At 37.1% G+C, this 22,348-nt stretch overlaps 4 protein-coding genes across 6 annotated transcripts in view; all 4 read right to left on the bottom strand.

Annotated features, from left to right (window-relative positions):
- The window catches only part of LOC126789442 (beta-glucosidase 12-like), a 38,903-nt gene extending 18,840 nt beyond the window's left edge, over window positions 1–20,063 (bottom strand). Inside the window, exons 1-3 of the mRNA XM_050515596.1 lie at window positions 20,050–20,063; window positions 19,845–19,914; window positions 13,916–13,974 (exon numbers count right to left, since the gene is read on the bottom strand). The gene's annotated coding sequence lies outside the window, so the exon portion shown is untranslated. The remainder of the gene's footprint in view (window positions 1–13,915; window positions 13,975–19,844; window positions 19,915–20,049) is intronic.
- Window positions 1,313–5,374, bottom strand: LOC126789429 (beta-glucosidase 12-like). 3 transcript variants are annotated; one of them, XM_050515579.1, is made up of 14 exons: window positions 4,999–5,374; window positions 4,662–4,880; window positions 4,332–4,401; window positions 3,946–4,004; window positions 3,775–3,850; window positions 3,458–3,535; window positions 3,256–3,343; window positions 2,872–3,127; window positions 2,615–2,730; window positions 2,317–2,534; window positions 2,180–2,211; window positions 1,831–1,933; window positions 1,566–1,674; window positions 1,313–1,481 (listed from the first exon to the last, which is right to left on the bottom strand). In XM_050515579.1, the coding sequence occupies exons 2-14, from the start codon at window positions 4,830–4,832 to the stop codon at window positions 1,313–1,315; spliced, it is 1,545 nt and encodes a 514-aa protein (XP_050371536.1). In that variant the 5' UTR covers window positions 4,833–4,880; window positions 4,999–5,374. The 3 variants fall into 3 exon arrangements, with proteins under 3 accessions (XP_050371536.1, XP_050371535.1, XP_050371537.1); XM_050515578.1 differs by having other exon boundaries at window positions 4,662–4,900; window positions 4,999–5,373; XM_050515580.1 differs by having other exon boundaries at window positions 5,037–5,077.
- LOC126789427 (beta-glucosidase 12-like) lies at window positions 6,137–9,383 on the bottom strand. The gene is made up of 13 exons (XM_050515577.1): window positions 9,087–9,383; window positions 8,929–8,998; window positions 8,688–8,746; window positions 8,522–8,597; window positions 8,350–8,427; window positions 8,112–8,199; window positions 7,574–7,829; window positions 7,381–7,496; window positions 7,076–7,296; window positions 6,955–6,986; window positions 6,705–6,807; window positions 6,454–6,562; window positions 6,137–6,366 (listed from the first exon to the last, which is right to left on the bottom strand). Exons 1-13 carry the CDS (start codon window positions 9,279–9,281, stop codon window positions 6,186–6,188), a joined length of 1,584 nt encoding a protein of 527 aa, XP_050371534.1. The 5' UTR covers window positions 9,282–9,383; the 3' UTR covers window positions 6,137–6,185.
- On the bottom strand, window positions 11,319–20,214 carry LOC126787555 (beta-glucosidase 12-like). Its single transcript, XM_050513416.1, has 13 exons — window positions 20,050–20,214; window positions 19,845–19,914; window positions 13,916–13,974; window positions 13,701–13,776; window positions 13,266–13,343; window positions 13,083–13,170; window positions 12,695–12,950; window positions 12,482–12,597; window positions 12,142–12,362; window positions 12,026–12,057; window positions 11,820–11,922; window positions 11,607–11,715; window positions 11,319–11,520 (listed from the first exon to the last, which is right to left on the bottom strand). Exons 1-13 carry the CDS (start codon window positions 20,212–20,214, stop codon window positions 11,319–11,321), a joined length of 1,575 nt encoding a protein of 524 aa, XP_050369373.1.
- Between the last annotated feature and the right edge of the window lie 2,134 nt (window positions 20,215–22,348).

Genomic DNA, 22,348 nt, shown 5'->3' with positions numbered 1-22,348 from the left:
TTCACATTTCTAATATACAATTGATAAGTATTAAATTACAATATTCACATTTCTAATATTATACTATGACTCTCGCTAATATTCTATCCTCTCATCTCACGTGTACTTAATTTGTTAGATTTTCTGCATCTATTTGGGGTTACATATCAGAATCTGTCACTATGATCTCATATGCTTATTCCGGGTACCAATGTTGATGGTTCAAATTTATGTGCAAGTCACGTGCATTGACAGAATCAACTGCAGTAAAACTAGAAAACGTATGACCCAGATCCCAGAACACGAAGAGACTCCCTGCCTCTCTCCCTGTAACCCGGCCTTCCTTTCCAACGATGCCTCCCAGGTCGTCGAGCTTTACGTTTGCGCCGTCATTGCCCTCACCACGGGGTCCTCTCCGTCTCTCCCCCTATTAGATAGGCATCCACCACCGCAGCTCACCGTCACCCTAATTTACTATTGCTCTCCCCACGTTCCTTTACTCAATTCCAAAAGCCAAAATGATTATACTCAATCATTCTTCCCAAAATCCAGTTAAGATGGAAGACGAGAACTTTTGTTTTCCGGCAAATGAAGCAACGTCGCCGGCGGAAGAGATGGCTGTAGCCACGCAAATGGCGATGAAGGATTAAAGGCTAGAAACCCTCCCTTATATTTTCGATTTGTGATCAGATTAATCCCATAATCTGATAACATCTTCTTCCATTTTGCCCACTTTTCTACTTTCATATTAACCTCGGTTAATGAATCAGATTTTTACTGATCTCTTGATAATTATCCTTTCTAACGTTGTTGATATGAAAGTTAGTGCCATGTATAAGCTTAGATCAAATGAATGGTTGGGATCTAAATTTAGTTAGTAGGTTAACTTGCACCTTAGCGCCTCGAATAAGTTTCGCTCGTATTATTGAGATGTTACCAAGTAGTACATTAGTTGTCATGCAAAATTCTCATATTATTTATGCCTTCGATATGACGAGTTCGGAAGCAGTATGGCTAATGAAGCAGAGGGTTGAAACCTTGAGGGTTCGTATCGCCTTTCCTAACCTTAAGATAATTCATCAAAATTACGAGCCGAAATGCATCAAATAAGGATCGATCCTCAATTACATTCTGAAGGGGACAGAACTACCATTATTAGGACTAGACTTGCTCTAATCCTCATACCCTACATAAGTAAAATGTATGATTGATATGGGAGTACTATCAAAAACAAGAGTCAGATGAATTCTCTTTCTGATAGGTATGAAGAAAGAAGGTGTCTGCATAAGTTCTAGCTAGTCATCCATGCTAGAGCGATCCATATATCTACTTTCTACTTTCGCAGAAAGTGCTTGAACCAAGATGCAGAGTGTTTAGGGTGTCTTTTGAGTCCATTTTTGTAATCCACAAGATTGATACCAAACCTACAACTATAACCATCAGCCCACTCAAAGTTATCAAGCAATGACCATGCAAAGTACCCCTTCACCTTAACACCAGCACTGGAATTAGAAAGACAAAACAGATTTATCAGTAGCTGGCAAAGATAAGGCAGAGACAAACTTCATTAGCTAATCTATACTCACTTAATTGCTTTATGAAGTTCATCAAGATGGCAACTGTGATACTCGATTCTATGTTTATCCGCAAGGGCTTCCTCTAGTGATAATTTTGGATCATTGCGGTCATCCCATCCTTCAATCGAATCAAGATACTTATTTAGTTTCAATGTGGATTGCAATGTAACCAATGTCATAGCTGGGAACCAATTCTAGTTCACGTATGATTTTGAAGCTACTAGATGTCAGTACGTAACTAATGCAGAAACTCAAATGGAAATGAACTGATTACCATTTTCAGTGATGTATATAAGAGGATTGTTATACTTTTTCTTTGTGTAACGCAAAATCTCTATGAAACCTTGTGGATAAAAATGAAGCCAATCTGAAGCAGCCTGCAAAATAATTTCAAACAAGAGGAGTTTGGATTATAATCGTCATTTTTTGGTTCAAGGATTCTAATTTCTAATGCTTTGATTGTATAATAGACTGACGAATTTGGAACATTTGCACATATCCTCTAAATGATCAACTATATGAGAGCATGTATATAATAACTGAGAATTGTGCATGTACAGAGAGAGAGAGAATTGCCAGACCGTGAAACTAACTAAGCTCAAGGTGCTAAACATTGTACTTACCGGTCGACCAATTGGAATACCATTACGCACGGCTGCAACAACAATTGAAGGGTTTCTAATTAGTATAGTTTATGTATTGCAGAACTAAAGCTGTATGATAAATTGGCAGTTAGTCTTCTAGAATATAGTTTACTAACCTGTAACATTAGCAAGAGAGTCTGTCGAGTAGCTTGGTTCTTTAACATTACGAAACGGTATATTGGCTGCATAATTACCTGTGTAGTAATTTAAGCCAAGAAAATCAAATGAACCTTTCAGCATCTTCGATTGCTCTTTCGTGAACTTCGGCAATCGATTTCCTACAAGAGATCGCATGCTACTCGGATATTCACCATTTGTCATGGGATCCATATACCTGAAGAAAAGCCTTGTTTGTCTGTCACTCCATAGGAAATGAAAAATAAGTTTCATATATAGAGGCCACTGTATTCATACCATCCATACATAAATTCCAATGCTCGTAATGCTGCAGCTTTGTCTTGCTTTGAATTAGAATATGGCACAAACCAGTGTGAATTTATTGTTATTCCTATCACGCCCTTCTGTTTTGCCTGTGCATATTCAACCATATATATATGATCCACATATTAAGCAGTATATACATATTTCACTATTTAACAGATGAAACTTGAGACACAAATTTTTATTGACTAATAATTCAAGTAAGAGTACTGATGACTGAAAAATTATACCTGATACTTCTGCCTATACAACTGTACAGCAGCTGCATGAGCTAGAAGTTGGTAATGTGACACTAAGTATGGCTCGGTCCCTGAATCCCCACCAGTGCAATTTCGTTTTTGCCAAGCAGAACATCGACCTGGTGCAAACTTTCCGGTTGCATAACCATTACGGCTATAGCTATGGGGCTCATTTAAGGTGATCCAATGCTTAACCCTATCACCGAATTCTTTAAAGCAGAGCTCTGCATAGTCCTGAAAATGGTTCCTGTACATTGCATAGCACAAGGGATGAAATAAACATACAAATATATACAAGATCAATGTAATATTTTATTACATAAGAAGGTATGCTTCAATTTATTATTGTCATACTGCAACAATCTATCGACTTACACAATTTTCGGACTTAAGAAGCCACCATATTCATCTTCTAATGCTTGGGGAAGATCCCAATGAAAGATTGTGACAAAAGGCTTCACACCTGCATTCAAACAGTTAATATATATAGCGAATAGAATGAATGAATTTACAACTTCATCAGTTCTGAATGGTGCAAAAGATTAAGTGGATGATATATATGGGAAAGTAGAATGACCATTGGCTAGAAGCTCGTTGATGAGGTTGTTGTAATATTTGATTCCTTCCTTGCTGACACCCCCAATTGGCTTCCCATCTGCTCAATGCATCAAGGCAACCTCAAATTATTGATTACAAAAGTTGGCCTACTATAACATTCTGGAAGGATGAGACTGCAAGGTGCTCGGTAAAATGTCTGATAGTTCTATAAATAAAATAGTTCAATCACTACTGAGTAATAGATACTTGCAAAAAAAATCAGTTCAATTGAAAAAATTAAAAAGAAAGTATCAGAAAAAATAATGGTAACAATAAGAGTTTCATGTAGTTACTCACTCGGTAACAATCTGGACCATGAGAACGAGAGTCTGTAAGCATCGAGACCTAGGTCCTTCATAGTACGAACATCTTCCTACAGAAAATGATTAGTGAAAAACGCAGACACTGTATAAAAATGATATAGATATGCATTGAAATATACGGTGTTATTGATCAATGGCTCTGTACCTTATAGCGATGATATTGATCAATGGCCACATCTCCGCTGCTGTGGTCAAAGATCTTTTCTGATATTATAATCAAAAGGCAACATATATGTTAGAACTACCTAATAGACTCTAACAACTGATTATAAATAAACAACAAAATATATTCATAGATTAAGACATACAAACAAAAGCTGAAGAATTTAGGCAAATTCAAGAGCCTACTTCATTGTCATATAATCAGGTCGCCCAATTTGGGTTACCAAAAAGGCATCCTGCTGTGCCAGATATGAGAACCCCTGCAATTGGGGCTAGCCTGCAGGGACCTAAGAACCAGTAACTTGTCTAATTGTGCTCAACCAATTCTAATCTCAATATTGAGGTTAGGTATCTATACAAGAAGATAACCTGGATACTTGTGAGTGTATGCATCCCATATACTTGGTCCTCGACCCCCTTCTTTTGCAGCACCTTCATACTGAAATTCAAACACAACTGAATGGGTAGCTAGCCTTCTAGCAAATTAAAGTATTAAACATCAGTCACATACAGAATGATTTGTTAGTTTCAGCGACTACCCCAAATCAATTATATCTTTGTTAAATGTTTTCAATTGTGTTTCTTTTGTTGCATTAGAAGGAACCCTGCTGTATAATAGATTCAACTACCAAACCATTTCTCATCATCTGGCCAGACGTATAATAGATTCAACCTTTATATGTACACATACTAACATACCTGGTAAGCAGCAGAAGCTGTCCCAAATACGAATCCTGCCGGAAAACTGCTCCGGTTGAGGGAAGCATTATCACATTGCTTAGAGTTAATCGCACCACTAATCGTCACAGCGCAGCCATGAACAACAAGGAAGCCCAAGAGGAGAGTGGCTTGGAGTGCCATTACTGCCATACAATAATTTCAACTCGATCTTTCTGGGTTCCTGCAGCCGGGTCAAGTCTACTCGGCCATTTCATATACTACACAGAGGAGATTAACGATTCAACAAAATAAGTAAATGAGCAATCTCAATGCTATATATGGTATATATGGCCATCAATAGAATGTACGATGCTACCTCTCCATAAGATCTCAATCTTCAAAGCAAGAATCAACCTTTACTGATGTGTTTGGTTGCACTTTTGAAGAGTAAGAACACATCAAAGAGAGTGGGCGCCCATAGCTTTACTTTTCACATTCAACTTGTTTTGTTCTTGGATGCAATGTAATATTCAGATTCGGGGTTGCTTTCAGTTTAACTAAAGACAAATGTTTAGAACCAAACACGTTACTAGGAAACATCATGTGGGCATGCATATATGAGTTTCTCGCCCAAGTTTTTATCGGGAATGATTTGTTGCTGGGTGGCTGAGTAATCTGTTGGGTTTCCCATTTGAGTTTAACGGCGGTGGCATCGAGGCTCCGGTGCTCATCACTGTTTGGGTTGTATTGATATCCACCGCGGCGGCTGGTTGCCTGGTTAGCTAAATGTGATTTGGGCTGTACCGCCGGTACGGGACTAATATAAAAAGGTGACTATGGCGATGGAGGTGGCAACAGAGACCTCGACGAGTGTGAAAGCAGAGACGTCGGCGGGCGTAGGGAGGCTAGTAGTGGCGGTGGCAGCTGCGATGTTTCTGCAACGGAGCAGCCAATATGGGCTTTATCCGCATTGCTGGGCTTAAAGTCAGTGGGCCTGTATCTTGTTTATTTTAACCCAGGGATATTTGGTCATCTAGCACACTAGATGTTTGGATCCCTATTCCCGTTTTCTTTCGCAAAAGAAAAATGTATCAAAGAAAGAGAGAATTTTACTCTGTTGAGTTGTTGCATTAGCTCTACGTATTGGTAGTCATGATACAACTTATAATTTTCATTACTTTTATATGCTATAGTTGTGTCCGTTTTAGTGCATAGGTAGTTTTGCAAAGTCGGTATCTTGCAAGATACGCTATATTTGGATTATGCGCAGTTTTTTTGTCACTTAAGTCTATAGGTTTTGGTTTGAATTGGGTTTTCTTGTGGCTTCGATAGTTTTAGCATGAACTTTTAGTTGAAGTTCACCGGTAAATAATTTCTCGCTCCAAATTGCTTATTTGTAATGGGAGTAAGGCGAAAGCTATCTTTAGTACATAACAAACATTTTCCGTTTAACATGAAAAGGAAAAATCCGATCACACAATCTTCAAATTGAACCTTCAACCATACAATAATATTTGATGCAATTGGATCTCACTCTATACTCTATAGTGATTTGTGACGAGCTTATTTTCCTCTCTTAGACTTGAGAAAGTTTTTGAACCAGTCTGCTGACTTTTTAGGGTGTCTTTTGAGCCCGTTTTTGAAATCGACATAGACGAGGCCGAATCTAACAGTGTAACCATCAGCCCACTCAAAGTTATCAAGGAATGACCACGCAAAGTATCCCTTCACGTTAACACCAGCCCTGTCGATCAAATACCAAAGTCAAATTTACTGGCTAATTGAATTCACTGGTGATCAATTATCAAGTAACATTTTGATCGGCGCTTACTTAATTGCTGCCTGAAGTTTCTGAAGATGTTGGTCGTAATATTCGATTCGTTTACCATCGTCAAGAGCTTTCTCAAGCGACCATGTCGGATCATTCACCTCATCCACTCCTACAATGACAACATGAAACACTAATTTAGCTCCAAACGTAAGAGTACTAATTGTGATAGCCAATACTTATAGTATAGTGACAGCTACACCACTATTGCACTAATATGCAAACCACATCACCAGATGAACTTAGCCACGTACCGTTTTCAGTAATATACAGAGTTGGGTTATTGTACTTTTTCTTTGTGTAGAGCATTAGATCAAGGAATCCTTGAGGAAAGACAAGGAGCCACGATGAAGCAGCCTGCAATTTTAACAAGTATATCATCACATTTATGCTCGCTCTAATGCATACATGCATGGATCACAAGAGACTAAACTAGTTTAATGTCATTATCAACATATTATTGGTAACCAGTTAAAGCTGAAGGATGCTTAAGATGGTACATACCACTGGACCAATAGGGACACCATTCCGTTCGGCTGTCACAACATCATGTTCAAGCTTGGTTAGTGTCAGAAGTATCTAATTAACTTCATAGCAGCTCAGATAAAGTAAGAGTTTAACTAACATGTAGTATTAACGAGGGAGTCCGAGGTGTAGCTTGGTTGCTTAGGATCAGGTTTATTATGTAAATCCGCTGCATAACCACCGGAGTAGTAGTTCATTCCGATGAAATCAAACGATCCTTTAAGCATAAGTGACTGCTCTTTAGTGAACTTGGGTAATCGATTTCCAACAAGCGTTCGCATGATTTGCGGATAATCACCATGCGTTACGGGATCCATATACCTGAGATAACAAATATAGTATACAGGATTAGTTCTAGATAGTGTGCTTACAGAAGTCGTTCAGTTTAAAATAGTTGACACATACCATCCCAAGTTGAAATCCATTGCTCGTTGTGCAGCCTCTTGGTCAGGCTTTGAGTCGGAATATGGCACAAACATTCCTGTGTTAACCGTTATCCCAATCAAACCGTTCTGTTTTGCCTGTTCAACAATATCTGATCAAGTCTTAGTGCACATATTGTAATGAGTGGTGATGACCTGAAAACTTCTAGCATCACCTGAAATTGATCTCTGTACACCTTCACAGCAGCGGCATGAGCTAGAAGTAGGTGATGTGCCACCATATATGGCTCTGTCCCTGAATCGCCACCGGTGCAATTAGGATTTTTCCAAGCGGAACATCTGCCTGGTGCCATTCCTCCGGTTGCATAACCATTGACGCTGTAGGTATGCGGCTCATTTAGTGTAGTCCAGTGCTTGACTTTATCACCATATTCTTTAAAGCAGAGCTCTGCAAAGTCTTGGAAGTGATTTCTGTACATTCCATATGACCATATATAACAAGATTGATCAAAATGCAATGCTATTTATGACCAAAAACAACAGATGAACATCTATAATCACTGGCTTTTGCAAATATTTTTCGACTTAAACTATATGAACCATCTTTCTGGGTACATTTTTTTGTCATTTAACATGATATTCGCAAATGTTGTTCACAGAACATTATTATCTTTTCCTGGCTAATTTTATTTTTTATCATTCCCTTTTGCTATGTTAGCTTTGCTGTACTGTTATTGTGGAACAATCACGTACACAATTTGAGGGCTTAGGAAACCACCGAATTCTTCTTCTAAAGCTTGAGGCGTATCCCAATGAAATAGTGTGACAAAGGGCCTTAGGCCTGCATCCAACCATTATTGTCATGAAAATTTGAAAGATACTAGCATGAAACTGAAATAAATGAACTGATTTTAGTTCTTTATTTGTAAATGGGGAAAAGAAAGGATCAAGTTATTAATCTATATGTTGATAAGCTCATGAGTACTCCTACCATTGGCTAGGAGCTCATCAAGGAGATCCTTGTAATACTTGATTCCTTCCTGGTTCACACCCCCACTTAGCTTTCCATCTGATCAATATCATTATATGATCCAAATTAGTTACTTCAATCGAAGAATGTAAAAACAAGGGGTGTGTACATAGAATCAATAAAATGGTCTTACTTGGTAACAATCTAGACCATGAGATTGAGAATCTGTAAGCATCCCAACCCATTTCCTTCAGCATTTTCACATCTTCCTATATATAAAAATGTATAAAAGAGAATAAGCATTTGATTGTAATACATAGCGAACCTTGATGATCTTTTAAACTCGATCGATAACGTACCTTGTACCGATGATATTGATCAGTAGCTACATCTCCACTGCTGTGGTCCTTTATCTTCTCTGATACATTTCACCCAAAACCAGAACAGATGAGACATTTTAGATAGCAGAAAAGAATATATAGGCAGATAGCTAATCCTCATATCAGTCCTATGAAATCTCGAATCATGAATCCAGTTATGTACCCAAGCCTCAGTGACATTTTAATTTCTTGTATGAAAGATTCTGGAGTAAGAGATCACCTGGATGCTTGTGAGCAAAGGCGTCCCATACACATGGTCCTCTACCACCGTCTTTTGCAGCTCCTTCAAACTAAAAATAAAATATAATTACATTTTCAATTAGTCATATCTCCTGCATGTATGCTCCTACATTCAGAAAAATCAGAACCTATAAATACCTGGTAAGCCGCGGAAGCTGTCCCGAATACGAAACCTGCCGGAAAACTGCTGCGGCATAAGGAAGTATCGTTATGTGGCCTTTTGTGGTGGGAAGCTTTACGGGGGATACTCTGACTACTTATGCCTGCACTGCTAAGAACAAGTAGGAGGCCAAAGAGAAGGGTACCTACGCCTAACCGGAGATTCATAGTCATTTGGGGATTGAGAAATGCAGATTTGAAAGCTATGTATGTTGACTATTGGGATATATAAGTAGTCGTGCATCGATCTATCTATATTTAGGGCAGCTTCCTCGCTTAGCCTCTTGTATTTCAACAAGAAGCGGTCAATGCTCTAGGATTTGGTTACCAAATCATTGAAATTCGTTGAAAGAGGGTCAAGTATGGTAGTGTGAGCGTCCAATGAAAACAATCTTATCAATTCCCTCGATTTGTTGATGAGCTAGGGTAGTTAGATAAGACCTAAAATATGTTACCTCAATCCTACCTAGCATGTCATATAAGAATTGCAAACTTTCTTTTCTAATTTCATGTAACGGTATTATCGGTATATAATTTTCAAACTGTTCCGGATAATTATTATTGTATCTTTATGTGTGTCTTAGCCTATTTAGATTTCCTTATTGGAGTAGATTATGCTTTAATGTAATAGATATGAATCATTTATTCATCGGAATACTCCGTATGTAATGTCTATATATAGGCCTCATTATCTATCAATAAAGAGTTCGGTTATGTTTCATTAAGTTGTTATTATTGTCGTTCTATTATCCTGCAACACGTTATCATGCACTTTATTTTAAAATGTCTGAGTGACAAAGCCACCACAAGAAATAATCCTTATCCCTGAAATCCTATGCTTCGGCAGCCCTCATTGTCAGAAAAATAGATTGACAAGTAGTTGTCAGTAAAGAAACGAAAAAAAAAAAAACCAAAATCGATCTTATTCAGGGCACCCAGAAATTTCCTCTGGGTACCCAAGCTCTTTCTTCCCCGATCGAATTGCTAGCTTTCATGGCCGCCGGCTCCGACTTGGTTGCATGACGCCGGCTCCGACTTGGTTGCATGACGCCCCCTCGTCCTGCCAGCCCTGCATGCCGCCTCTAGTCGTCGTCCAGTGCCATTTTAGACCCAGATTGCCCTAACCAAGACTCGTCGTTGCCTCCACGCAACTTTTGCCTACCTCCATCGCATCTGTAGACGTCGACCCGTGTTCGGAGTGCTTAACTCGACAACCCAATAGCGATGCTCGTTCTCAGTGCCACTCAACTTCGTCGACGATATTCTGAGGTCAAGGTCGACCGCCTCCGACCCGGTCACCGCCAACTTGCCACCCCCTCCTTCCTCGTCGTCAAGCAAGTTTAGCGTTGAACCCGAATTTGCAGATCTTGACCTGTGCAACGCCGACGATGTCCCTCGACGTCGCCAAAGTCCTCCGATATGGCAGCCTCGAAGATCGCCACCCCCTGACCTAGGCATGTGACACAAAGGGGAGTGTTCCGAGAGAAATATTATTCTACCCTTGTGTGTCTTAGCCTATTTAGGTTTCCTTATTGTAGTAGATTATGCTTTAATGTAATAGATATGAATCCTTGATTCATCGGGATACTTCGTATGTAATGCTTATATATATGCATCATTATCAATCAATAAAGAGTTCGGTTATGTTCCATTACGTTGTTATTATTCTCGTTCCATTATCCTGCAACACAAACAACAATTTTACTCCATAAATATTTTTCTTTTTTAGATTTTAAGAGTGAATCAATGAATTTCTATTTTTTAGGATCCAAATTAGGAAAAATATTCTTTAAAATTAGAAACTTTTTTGATTCATATATATACATACTTTTTAATAAATTTTTCATTCTCGGACTTTTGTTGAGCTTTTTGTTTCTATGGGCTTTAGTTTCTATCATGTTTGGTGTTGGGCTGTTTGGCCCTTTGTTCAGTTCTATCCTATGAAATGCATCTTTGATTGAAAGAAAAGAACATGTAAAGACAGTAATTCTTTTTCTGCTTGATATCAATTGGAAGAAATAATCAAACCACGTACATAAGCAGATCAAAAGTTATCATTCATATGTTGAAAACTTGAAATAATTTGTACTAATTGGGAAATCAAATATGGACATCACGTACTATAGTACATAAAGTTTTTTTTTGTTTTTTTATTAAAGGGAACATATAATATGCATAAGTGCATACATAGTTTATATGTTCATTGAATCATTATTGGGCATGGTGTGACGGATTCAAAATGTCTTCGGAAATTAGAAAACTCTTGAACCAGTGGGCCGAGAGTTTAGGGTATCTTTTGAGCTCATCATTGTAATCCACATAGTTGATGCCAAACCTAACACTGTAACCCATATTCCATTCGAAGTTGTCAAACAAAGACCATGCAAAGTATCCCTTCACATTAACGCCATCCCTACTCGATCAAAAATACACACCAGTAAATTATTAGCGGGATTTAGGCCAAGCTTAATTTATATTGAGTTGTTGAATAGAACTTACTTCATCGCTTCAAGAAGATAATAGAGATGTTTACGGTAAAAGTCAATTCGGTGAGTATCGGCTAGGGCTTCCTCGAGTGACAATTTGGGATCATTTTGCTCATCCCTTCCTACAGTACATTATGTATCATACATGCTTAATTAGTTGGCTATAATTCATAGCTAGCTTAAACATGCAGGCAGTGAAACTTCCATAATACATAATACTAATTACCATTTTCAGTGATGTAAATAAGTGGATTATTGTACTTCTCTTTGGTGTAAAGCAAAAGATCTCGAATTCCTTCTGGATAAACATAGAGCCAATCTGAAGCAGCCTGAACAATAGTTCAAATAAACAAGCCAATCAATCAGGTATTGTTAATCATCAAGGTTCAGTATTTAACGACCCAATAACTATATTAAGTACTTTATTCACACCTGTTGGCCAATAGGAATACCATTTCGCTCAGCTGCAACAACATATATGATCAAAATTAACCTTGTTGAATATTAAGTAGCAATCTTAATTATAATTATTATAGTTTTCAACTCACTGGAAAGAGTAGCGAGAGCATCTGTAATATAGCTAGAATTTTCAGCATTCTTGAGATTAGGTGCATCTTCAGCATAGTTAGCAGTGTAGTAATTCAATCCCAGAAAATCAAATGAGCCTTTTAACATCTCGGATTGATCTTTAGTGAACTTGGGTAATCGATCTCCGACAAGAGATCTCATGCTGTGTGGATATTTGCCGTTTGTTAAAGGATCCATATACCTACGTACAAAAACATACAGTTATAAAATTAATTTTCGGAATGCTAAATAGCCCTAACAATGATGGAAGTTCAAATTCGATGATTTACTTTCTATATATTTACCACACCCATTACGTACCATCCAAACATAAAATCCAATGCTCGTTGAGCAGCTTCTTTATGGTGCTTGGCCTCAGAAAAGGGCACGAACCAGTGAGACACTATTGTTATCCCTATCACACCCTTCTGATCAGCCTGCAATTGCATATTTGTGTAATTTAATTCCACATGAACAAATGAAGACCTTGCCAATTTCCCAAAGCGTTTATGAAGAACGTACTGCAGCACATACCTGATACTTCTCTTTGTATGATTTTACGGCGGCTGCGTGAGCTAGAAGCTGGTAGTGTGAGGCCAGATATGGCTCTGTTCCTGAATTTCCACCGGTGCAATTTAGGTTTTGCCAATCAGAACATCGGCATGGTGCAAACGTCCCAATTACATAGCCACCACGGGAGTAGCTCCATGGCTCGTTTAATGTGATCCAGTCCTTAACTCTATCACCAAATTCCTTGAAGCAAAGCTCTGCGTAATCTTGGAAATGGTTTCTATGAAACAAGAAACAAAATGGTTAAGTGTTTATGCTCGTTACACATCGAGTTACAAGCTAGTTGTACTCTTTTCATCATAACTTCGTCGTAGATAGATTATTAATTATGAAGTAGATCATTGTCACTTACACAATTTGAGGGCTTAAGAAGCCACCGTATGCATCTTCTAAAGCTTGGGGAAGATCCCAATGGAAGAGAGTGACAAAGGGTTTTAGACCTGCATTAATCAAGAATTAGTATACAGAATTTGCATGCAAACCAATTCGAGTTTAGGTGAATGTACAGATCGATCAGATTATAACTACTACGTACCATTGGCTAGAAGCTCGTTGATGAGGTTGTTATAATAAGTGATTCCTTCCTTATTCACACCCCCACTTAGCGTTCCATCTGACCAAGTTAATGAAAAAACACAAAGAATGTTCGTTTCACTGTAGTCAACAAAAACCATTCAATCAATTCAAAGGAATAACCAAAAGTCACACTGGAATGGAATAGTAGTTCCAAAGCAGGGTACTGATGCAGTTTGGTCCCAATGTGGCGTTTGCATATTTAATTAGTAACTACTTCTAAAAGCTTCATTTTCCATTTTTCATAATCTACATAAAGTTACATTAAAGTTCGTGAAATTAGGAAATAAGCTGATTCAATAAACACATGAGTTAGATTAATTATTTGAGAATTTAAACCTATAATCTGGACAAAACTCGAGGTCAAACTCAGCGTAAGTCGAGTTAATCATCTTACTTGGTAATAATCTAGACCACGAGATGGAGAATCTGTAAGCATCAAAACCCATATCTTTCATGATGCCAACATCCTCCTATAAAACACAATTAATACAATTATCAGAAAATATTACTTACATCTCTTGGTTGCTAATTTTATTACTTCCATATATCTCAGTCATAATATTTTAAAATAAATGATACGATCAAAATTTCCAAATTCATATAGAGTACCTTGTAGCGGTGATATGCATCAATAGCTACGTCTCCGGTGCTGCCGTCCTTTATCTTATCTGTTTATTTACATTAATTACACATACACATACTTTAGCTTGAACATCATCAGTAATTAATGATGAGAAACAGAGACCAGTATATATGATGAATATATATGAAAATGATAGCTGTACAAATTCAGAGGTACGGTACTTATGTGTTATGTTTTTGACTTTTGTTGTTATCGTTAACTTGTTATTATTCAGGTGGTACTGTATCAACAAGTAAAGAACGAGAGCGACATGCATATATGTGAAAGCTAGCCAATTAACGTAATTAAGCATGAAATTGTGAGTCTAACTTTGTTAATTCTTCAGTACGTACGTATTCCATTCTCAAAAGTTGAAATAGATAAACATGCTAAAATGTCGACAAAAAAAAAAGGCTTTTAGCTAGCTTGCAATTTGTAAATTTACAAAGCCGTGGTATCGTCACCAACGATGAGAATGAGTAGACGTGAACATATATATTAATATATATAAGCACGGCCTAACATTTCCACTTTCACTATAGGAGATGTTTAAAGTTTAAACACACACTCTTCGTATATCAAATGCTCAATTCAGACCAAAAAAAAAATGCTCAATTATAAGTCAATATTGCCAGATGTTGTCAGAGCTGAGGAAAAGGCTTGAACTTTCTAACAGTAAAATAATCACGATTTTTTCACTTCACCGTTAAGAGAATTTTTATATAATCTCTTAATACTACGCACCCCTTACTTAATATACTAACGACTAAATTTTTCATTTCAATATTTTACTCACTACACTTCATAAAATACTCAAAATATCCTTATGCTAAAAAATTTATTGAATATCATACATTAATATAACTATTTTATTTAATATTTTCATAGCATACTTTATACTAGTTTCGACTGTAAACTTCATTCTATTTTCAAAGAATCATTGGCCAATTAATAATTAAATGAAAAATAATTAAGCAACATAAGAATGTTAATAAGACGACAAACACATAACTCACTTGAAAATTGTTGAACTAGATTTGGGGAATTCATGTTATTTTGTGAGCAGTCTAGTGATGAAGAGATGGATTTTCCAAGAAAACATAGAAAAAACACACCCAGGTTTACAAATGTATTGTGCTATTTAAATTATTTTTTTCCTCCTACTAGTATATGTCTAATTTGGTCATTTATCATTTTTATAAAATCTAATTTAAGAAAGAAAATAGTGAGAGTGTGTATTAAAAAATTAGTGTAGCGTATATAAAATTTCTCTCACGTTAATTGCATCTATTATGTACACTTCTACTTTTATCAATTTATGTACATGCATTCTTAAAAAAAAAAATTATGTACGTAAATGTGGGAAGTTTATTCAGGACGGCAAGATCCATTTACACCTGTCATGTGCAAGTCACGTGACCTAACGGAACCGTTAGTCAAAAAGAAGAATAATGGCAGTAAAATCACACAAAAAAACAGTTTCTTTGATCAACGAATCGAATTCCAGAAATTTGCTCGTAACTCTAGATATTTCTGCGTCTTCTTCCTTTCCAACTTTCACCAATCGAATTCAAGAAACTTCATGAACAAACTTTCTAGTCGTTCCCTTTGCTTGTCAAAACTCACCACAAATTTCAGATGCAACAATTGTTGTATCAGTGGAATTCGAAAGGGCTAGTTCACCTAGCTGGTTCTTATGTTTTCCGGCGTCCATGGAAATAATAGTGCCCAGCAAGGTGACGCCGGTGGAGTAGGTAGCAAGAGCACCGGCACTTGGATACCGGGAGAGATAAGCTGAAAGGCTAAAGATTTTAGTTTCATCCTTCCCTTTACACTTTGATCCCAATTAGATCGAGCCCATAGAACCTCCTCCATCAGGACATTAATTATCCTCCTTTCTAATTAGACTCACTCACCTTTGATATTAATCACTTCTAGGTTATCTCTCTCTAATTAAGTTCTTGGCTGATTCTTGTTTATTTGTTGTAGGCAATTGTTCTATTGGATACTCGTTTCCCATTCCATCTCCTACGAAAGACAGCGCCTTTTTAATCCATTGGATTCGTTAGTCAATCATTTACTTCCAACCGTTTTATTCACACAGTCAGTAGTTCACCGTAGAATTCATGCTTAACTACCATTAGATGTAAATTTAATAGTTGAAAATAAAATAACTCAATTTTAAAAAGATTCTCTTCACCCTTGGATTTACATCTAATTGTAGTTGAGCATGAATTTCATTATCAGCTACTGACCGTGTGAACAGAATTATTGTTTCTAAATCTAGATTGTGTCGTCCATGACCGAAAAATCTCGACTGAGTTTGTTTCTTTCCGCTTGCAGTTTGATGAATATTTAATGTACGTTACTTTTATGGCTCATCAACGGGCCGGGCTCGGCCCATGAGTGGCGAATCTGGACCAGGCCTTAGTACATTTAAATAAATGACGGGCGGACGAGGTATTTTCACAAATATGAAGATCTAAGCATGTCCACCTTAAGCGAGCCTTACAGGCTTTTGCGAGTTTTTACGGACCGGGCCTTGCAAGTTTGTATTAGAAGAAGAAAAAACATAATACTTTATTTAAGTGTTTGGAATAATAAAAGAATTATTAGAAAACATTTAAAAAAAGTCACAAATAAATTCTAGTTTCGAAATATTGTCGATCGACATCGATAGATGTGATTGATATATATATATATATATATATATATATATTTAGGGACCCTGTAAAAAATTTGTCCGTTTTGAACATGGTTTGACCGTCTGTACCTACGGTCAACCAAAAAAGAGACATTTTAACATAATAAAATCTCATTTACCGACGCTTTGCCAAATCGGTTTCCTCATTACGACCACACACGATTGGTGACAAAAAAATTAAATGATTTCAAATATGTAAGCAGCTTTTGGCATTCGCATATTGGTAATAGGTCCTGCCTTAGGGCATATTAGTGGTGTTTTTGATTTATCGGAAATTCCAACGGTGAAACGAGATCCGAATTAGATGAAATTTTAAAATGGTCACTAAATATATATACTAATCACATCGGATGATGTCGATCAATTGTAAGAAGTTTCATTCATATAAAGGTTATGATATATTAGTGAACACTTCGGTGATCGACAACTTCAGTTCGAAATATGGTCGATCGACACCAGCAAATGTGATCGGTATATATATTTAGAGAACCCGTAAAAATTTCATCCATTTTGGATACGGTTTGACTGTCCGTACCTATGGTTAACTAAAAAAGACGTTTTGACATATTAAAACCTTCATTAATAGGGTTTTGCCAAATGGATTTCTTCGATGCGACCGCGCACGATTGGTGAAAAAAATTAAGTGATTTTAAATATGTAAACGGTTTTTGGTGATCCTATCTTGGTAATAGGTCTTCACTTAGGCCATATTAGTGGTGTTTTTGGTAATAGGTGTTTTTGGTTTATCAAAAATCCGGATGGTCAAACGAGGTCTGAATTGGGTGAAATATTGACATGTTCACTAAATATATACACCGATCACATTGGCTAGTGCCGATTGATCTCGAGAAGTTTCATTCATATAGTCGCTTCATAATGCGATAGTTTTATTATAAAACCTAATATAAAGGTTATAATACATTAGTGGACACTTAGGCAATCGACAACTCCAGTTTGAAATATGGTTGATCGACACCAGCAGATGTGATCGGTATACATATTTAGGAACCTTGTAAAACTTTCGTCCGTTTTGGACATGGTTTGACCGTTCGTGCCTACGATCAACTAAAAAATAAACGTTTTGATATATTGAAACCCCATTGACCGGGAGTTTGCTAAATGAGTTTCGTCAGTGCAACTGAGCACAATAGGTAACAAAAATTAGATGATTTCAGATATGCAAACGGATTTCAGCGTTTGCATCTTTGTAATGGGTCATCCCTTATGGCATATTAGTGGTGTTTTCGGTTTATCGGAAATTTTGACGTTCAGATGATGTCCGAATTACTTGAAGTTTTAACAAGGTCCCTAAATATTAGTATCGATACATCAGCTGGTGTCGATTAATCCCGAAAAATTTACTTCATATACTTCATATAGTTGCTTCATAATGCTACAATTTTATTTTAAATCTAGTATAAAGTTATAATATAATGAAATATAAAATTTTAAATCTAGTATTATTAACATATATAATATTTTATATATAATTATTACCAAAAAAGACATATAATTGATATATGTATAATATATTATATGCATGTATAATATTTTATTTTTTGGCGGGCTTTTATGGGCCGGGTCTTGCGGATTTTTGGCGGGCCGGGTTTCACACCTCTAAACTAAACCCAACCCTCTATCCACGGAAGCAGGTTTTGACGTGTTTTCTCGCTGGCCGGACCGAGTAAAATCTCTTCTGGCTTTTCGGATCCGCAAGCTAAATAATGAGGCCTAGTTAATTTGATGAACTAAATATTCATTGGCTTTGATTTAGTGTTTGACCAGACTTAAATAAATAAAAAAGGGATCTTAACAATGTTTTTTTTTTGGAATCAATGATGCATAGTCTCAAGTATATGTGAAAATATATAATATGTGTTCTTGCCTATTTCGTAGGGCAACGATAATGAGAGCGCACGAACTAACTAAGAAACTAGAAAAACCTAAAAAACTAGAATTCATCAATTTCTTAACTAGATCTATGACGAAATCCGTTGCAATCCGCTCAAAAAATTTCCAGAAAAAAAACCTTATTTATCATCATCAGCTAAGTTATTCTTGAAACAAGAAACTCGTCAACTAAGCCGGAGTGGCTTCCTCCGAAGAGGCCTCCACAGAAGTTACCGGCTCCTCCATGGCCAAACCAAGTCCCAACTTGAATAACAAAGACCTTAAGGCCCAAGGAAAAAGCCCACCTCTCAGAGAAAGCCCACATCCCATTCTTGCAACAATGGGCGCCGTCATCAAACCTTAACTACCGGATCCGACGCGTGTCGTAAGTTCGCACCGCCAAGCTCTCTTGACGGCACCACCATCCATTGCTCAGGCAATCATCCGACCTGTCAAGGGAAACCCATCAATGAGAGCATCTTTTATATTGCCCAACGTTGAACATGGAAAATAGGACAAAGCAACATTCCAGCACTCTCCTACGTCATTGACTATGCCGACCTTGAACGCCGAAAATCGATCTAGTTTCAACAAGAAACCTTCCATGGTCGCAGTGCCAGATCCACCCAAAGCACCTCGTCTCTTACGAGAAGACATGCTCCGCCAAAAGCTGAGGCCACCTCAATGCTAGTGGCACTGATGAGGCCAAGGAAACATAGGCCTGAGCCCAGAAAGATCTCCCCTTGAAGAAGGAGGTTGCCGGCACCCTTGAAAGAGGAGATGCACCCAGCAAACCCTGGCATGACTTTCCTCTCATATCTTTTTTATCTTAACAGTGTTAGTATTGGTGTGTGTGAAGAAAAAAGTTAGATTAAATGAACGGTTGAGATTGTATGTTGGTATTAGTTCACTTAAACCTTGATGCTTTGAATTAGTTTCCCATACATGTACCCATTAACTCAATTAATTTGTATCTAATTTTAATCAATGTAGTCCAACTCCCTCTTATGATAAGGCTTCATAACGTGACATCATTGACTTGCAAAATTGTATCACAATAGTATATTTTACGTTTTAGGCGCACATAACCCAAACATATTATAGAGTTTAGGCCAAAAATTAGAGATACTCCCATGATAAAACAGAAGAGTAGCGACTAGCGAACATGCATTTCAATAGTTTTCTTCTATTCTTATCGATAATGAAGGCATGAAGCATGTTCGTGAGTTCATCAATCTCTCAAAAAACACGTAGTCATATAATATTAATCAACATGCAGAAACAGACAAAAAATGAAAAATAACGGGAAAAGTGGAATAGACCTGGATATATGTGTGTGTATGTGTCCCATATGCTTGGTCCTCTGCCATCTTCTTTTTCAGCACCTTCGTACTAAAACTCATGCAACACCAAATTATGCAAATACACAAGTATATATCATATATTTATATGTATGTAAGTAAATAATGTAAATTAAGCATGCTACAGTGGCATCTTCCGTACAGAACTACAGCTAGAGCTAAGTACCTGGTAAGCCGAAGAAGCTGTCCCGAATATAAAACATGCCGGAAAGGTGCTCCGGTTGATGGAAGTAACATCGTGTTGGCTTGGGGAGATACCTATGGTACTAGTTGCCACTGCTAAGCTAAAGAGAAGTAGAATTACAAAGAGGAGAGTGCGTTGAAGTGCCATAACTGGTCGGCTATATATTCTGGCTATGTACTCGACCCCTTATATAGAGGGGAAACTTGGCATTAGAAATAATCATGTGAGACTGGGTCCATGATTGTCACTATCACACTTTTCTTTTAAAAGACATTGTACGGAATTTTAAAAATATACATTAATATATCTTATATATTATATATTGAACGGTTTTTATTATTTTGTGAGTTAAGTCAGAAAAATAATATATGTTTTCAACTGTCGGATGTGATATTAATATATAGTAGATTTAGAGCTCGTCAACGGGCCGGGCCCGAGCCTTAATAAATTTAAATAAGTTGCCGGCATGGTCGGGCAAGGTATTTTCACAAATACGAATATTCAAAGCCGCCCACCTAAACTGAGTCTTGTGGGCTTTTGCGGGCCGAGCCAGGCCTTGCGGGCTTATATTAGAAAAAAATATAATACTCTAATTTAACGGTTTAAAATAATAATAAAATTATTAGAAAACATTCTAAAAAAAAGTCACAAATAAATTCTAATTTGGAAATATTGTCGATCGACACCAATAGATGTGATCGATATATATATATTTAGGGAGCCTATAAAAATTTCATCCAATTCGGACCTCGTTTAACCGTCAGAAATTTCGGTAAAAAAAAAAGAGGCGTTTTCACATAATAAAACCCCATTAACCGGGGCTTTGTCAAATGGTTTTTCTCAGTTCGACCACGCACGATCGGTGACAAACATTAGTTGATTTCAAATATGTAAAAAAAATTCTAAATTCGCATCTTGGTAATGGGTCCCCCCTTAGGACATATTAGTGTTGTTTTTGGTTTACCGGAAATTCCGACGGTCAAACGAGGTCCGAATTGGATGAAATTTTAAAATGATCATTAAATATATATACTGATCACATCGGATGGTGTCGATCGATTCCGAGAAGTTTCCTTTATATAGTCGTTTCATAATGTGATAGTTTTATTATAAACCTAATATAAATGTTATAATACATTAGTGAACACTTCGACGTTAATAACTCCAATTTAAAATATGGTCGATCGACACTAGTAGATGTGATCGGTAAATATATTTAGGGAACCCGTAAAAATTTCGTCCGTTTTGGATATTGTTTGACCGTCCGTACCTACGGTCAACAAAAAAAAGACGTTTTGACATATTAAAATCCTCATTGACCGGGGCTTTAACAAATGGGTTTCCTTGGTGTGACTGCACACAATTGATGACAAAAATTAGGTGATTTCAGATATGCAAACGACTTCCGGTGTTCGCATTTTGGTAATGAGTCTTTTTTATGACATATTAGTGTTGTTTTCGGTTTACCGGAAATTTCGACGGTCAAACGAGTTTCGAATGAGATGAAATTTTTACAGGGTCACTAAATATATATACCGATCATATCGACTGGTGTCGATCGATCCCGAGAAGTTTCCTTCATATAATTTATTCATAATGCAATAGTTTTATTCTAAACCTAATAAAATATGTATGTATAATATTTTATTATTTGGTGGGCTTTTACTAGCCGGGCCTTACGGGTCTTGCGGGCTTTGACGGGCCGAGTTTCACACTTTTAATTTAAGCCCGACTCTCTACCAATGAAAACGGGCTTTGGCTGATTTTCTCATAGACCGGACCGGATAAAAACTCATCAGGCTTACGGACCCGCAGACTTTTCGAATCCGCGGGCTAAATGATAGGCATAACTAAATTAACTCCATTATGCACGTACGTTTAAGATAAACTCTCTGCATATGTGATGACGTCAAGTGATTTGATTTGAAACAAGTAGGTACAACAAAAGAGTAAGCCGGCCACGACTGATTCCAAACCCCTTTAAAAAAACAGTGGATAATGTTTACAATAATAAGATTTCTTAGCCATAATATTAGTACACTTATCATGATCTAATAATTTAATATATCGATCATTGTACGTACTAAGAGATGATGCATCCATAGTAATCTAGTGATACGGAGACTATTTGGTGGGACTCGATAATACTCATCTTTCCAGCTTTGGGCAGTGAATGAAATTTCAGTTGACAAAAAAAAAAAAATACTGGGCAACGTACCATCCAAATAATGGAAGTTACTGGGTAACGTTTGAACGTTAGCTGATCGAACAGATCATGATG

This window comes from Argentina anserina, chromosome 3 (assembly GCF_933775445.1).
Source record: "Argentina anserina chromosome 3, drPotAnse1.1, whole genome shotgun sequence".
NCBI lineage: Eukaryota > Viridiplantae > Streptophyta > Magnoliopsida > Rosales > Rosaceae > Argentina > Argentina anserina.
This window is presented reverse-complemented; position numbering and strand designations above follow the sequence as displayed.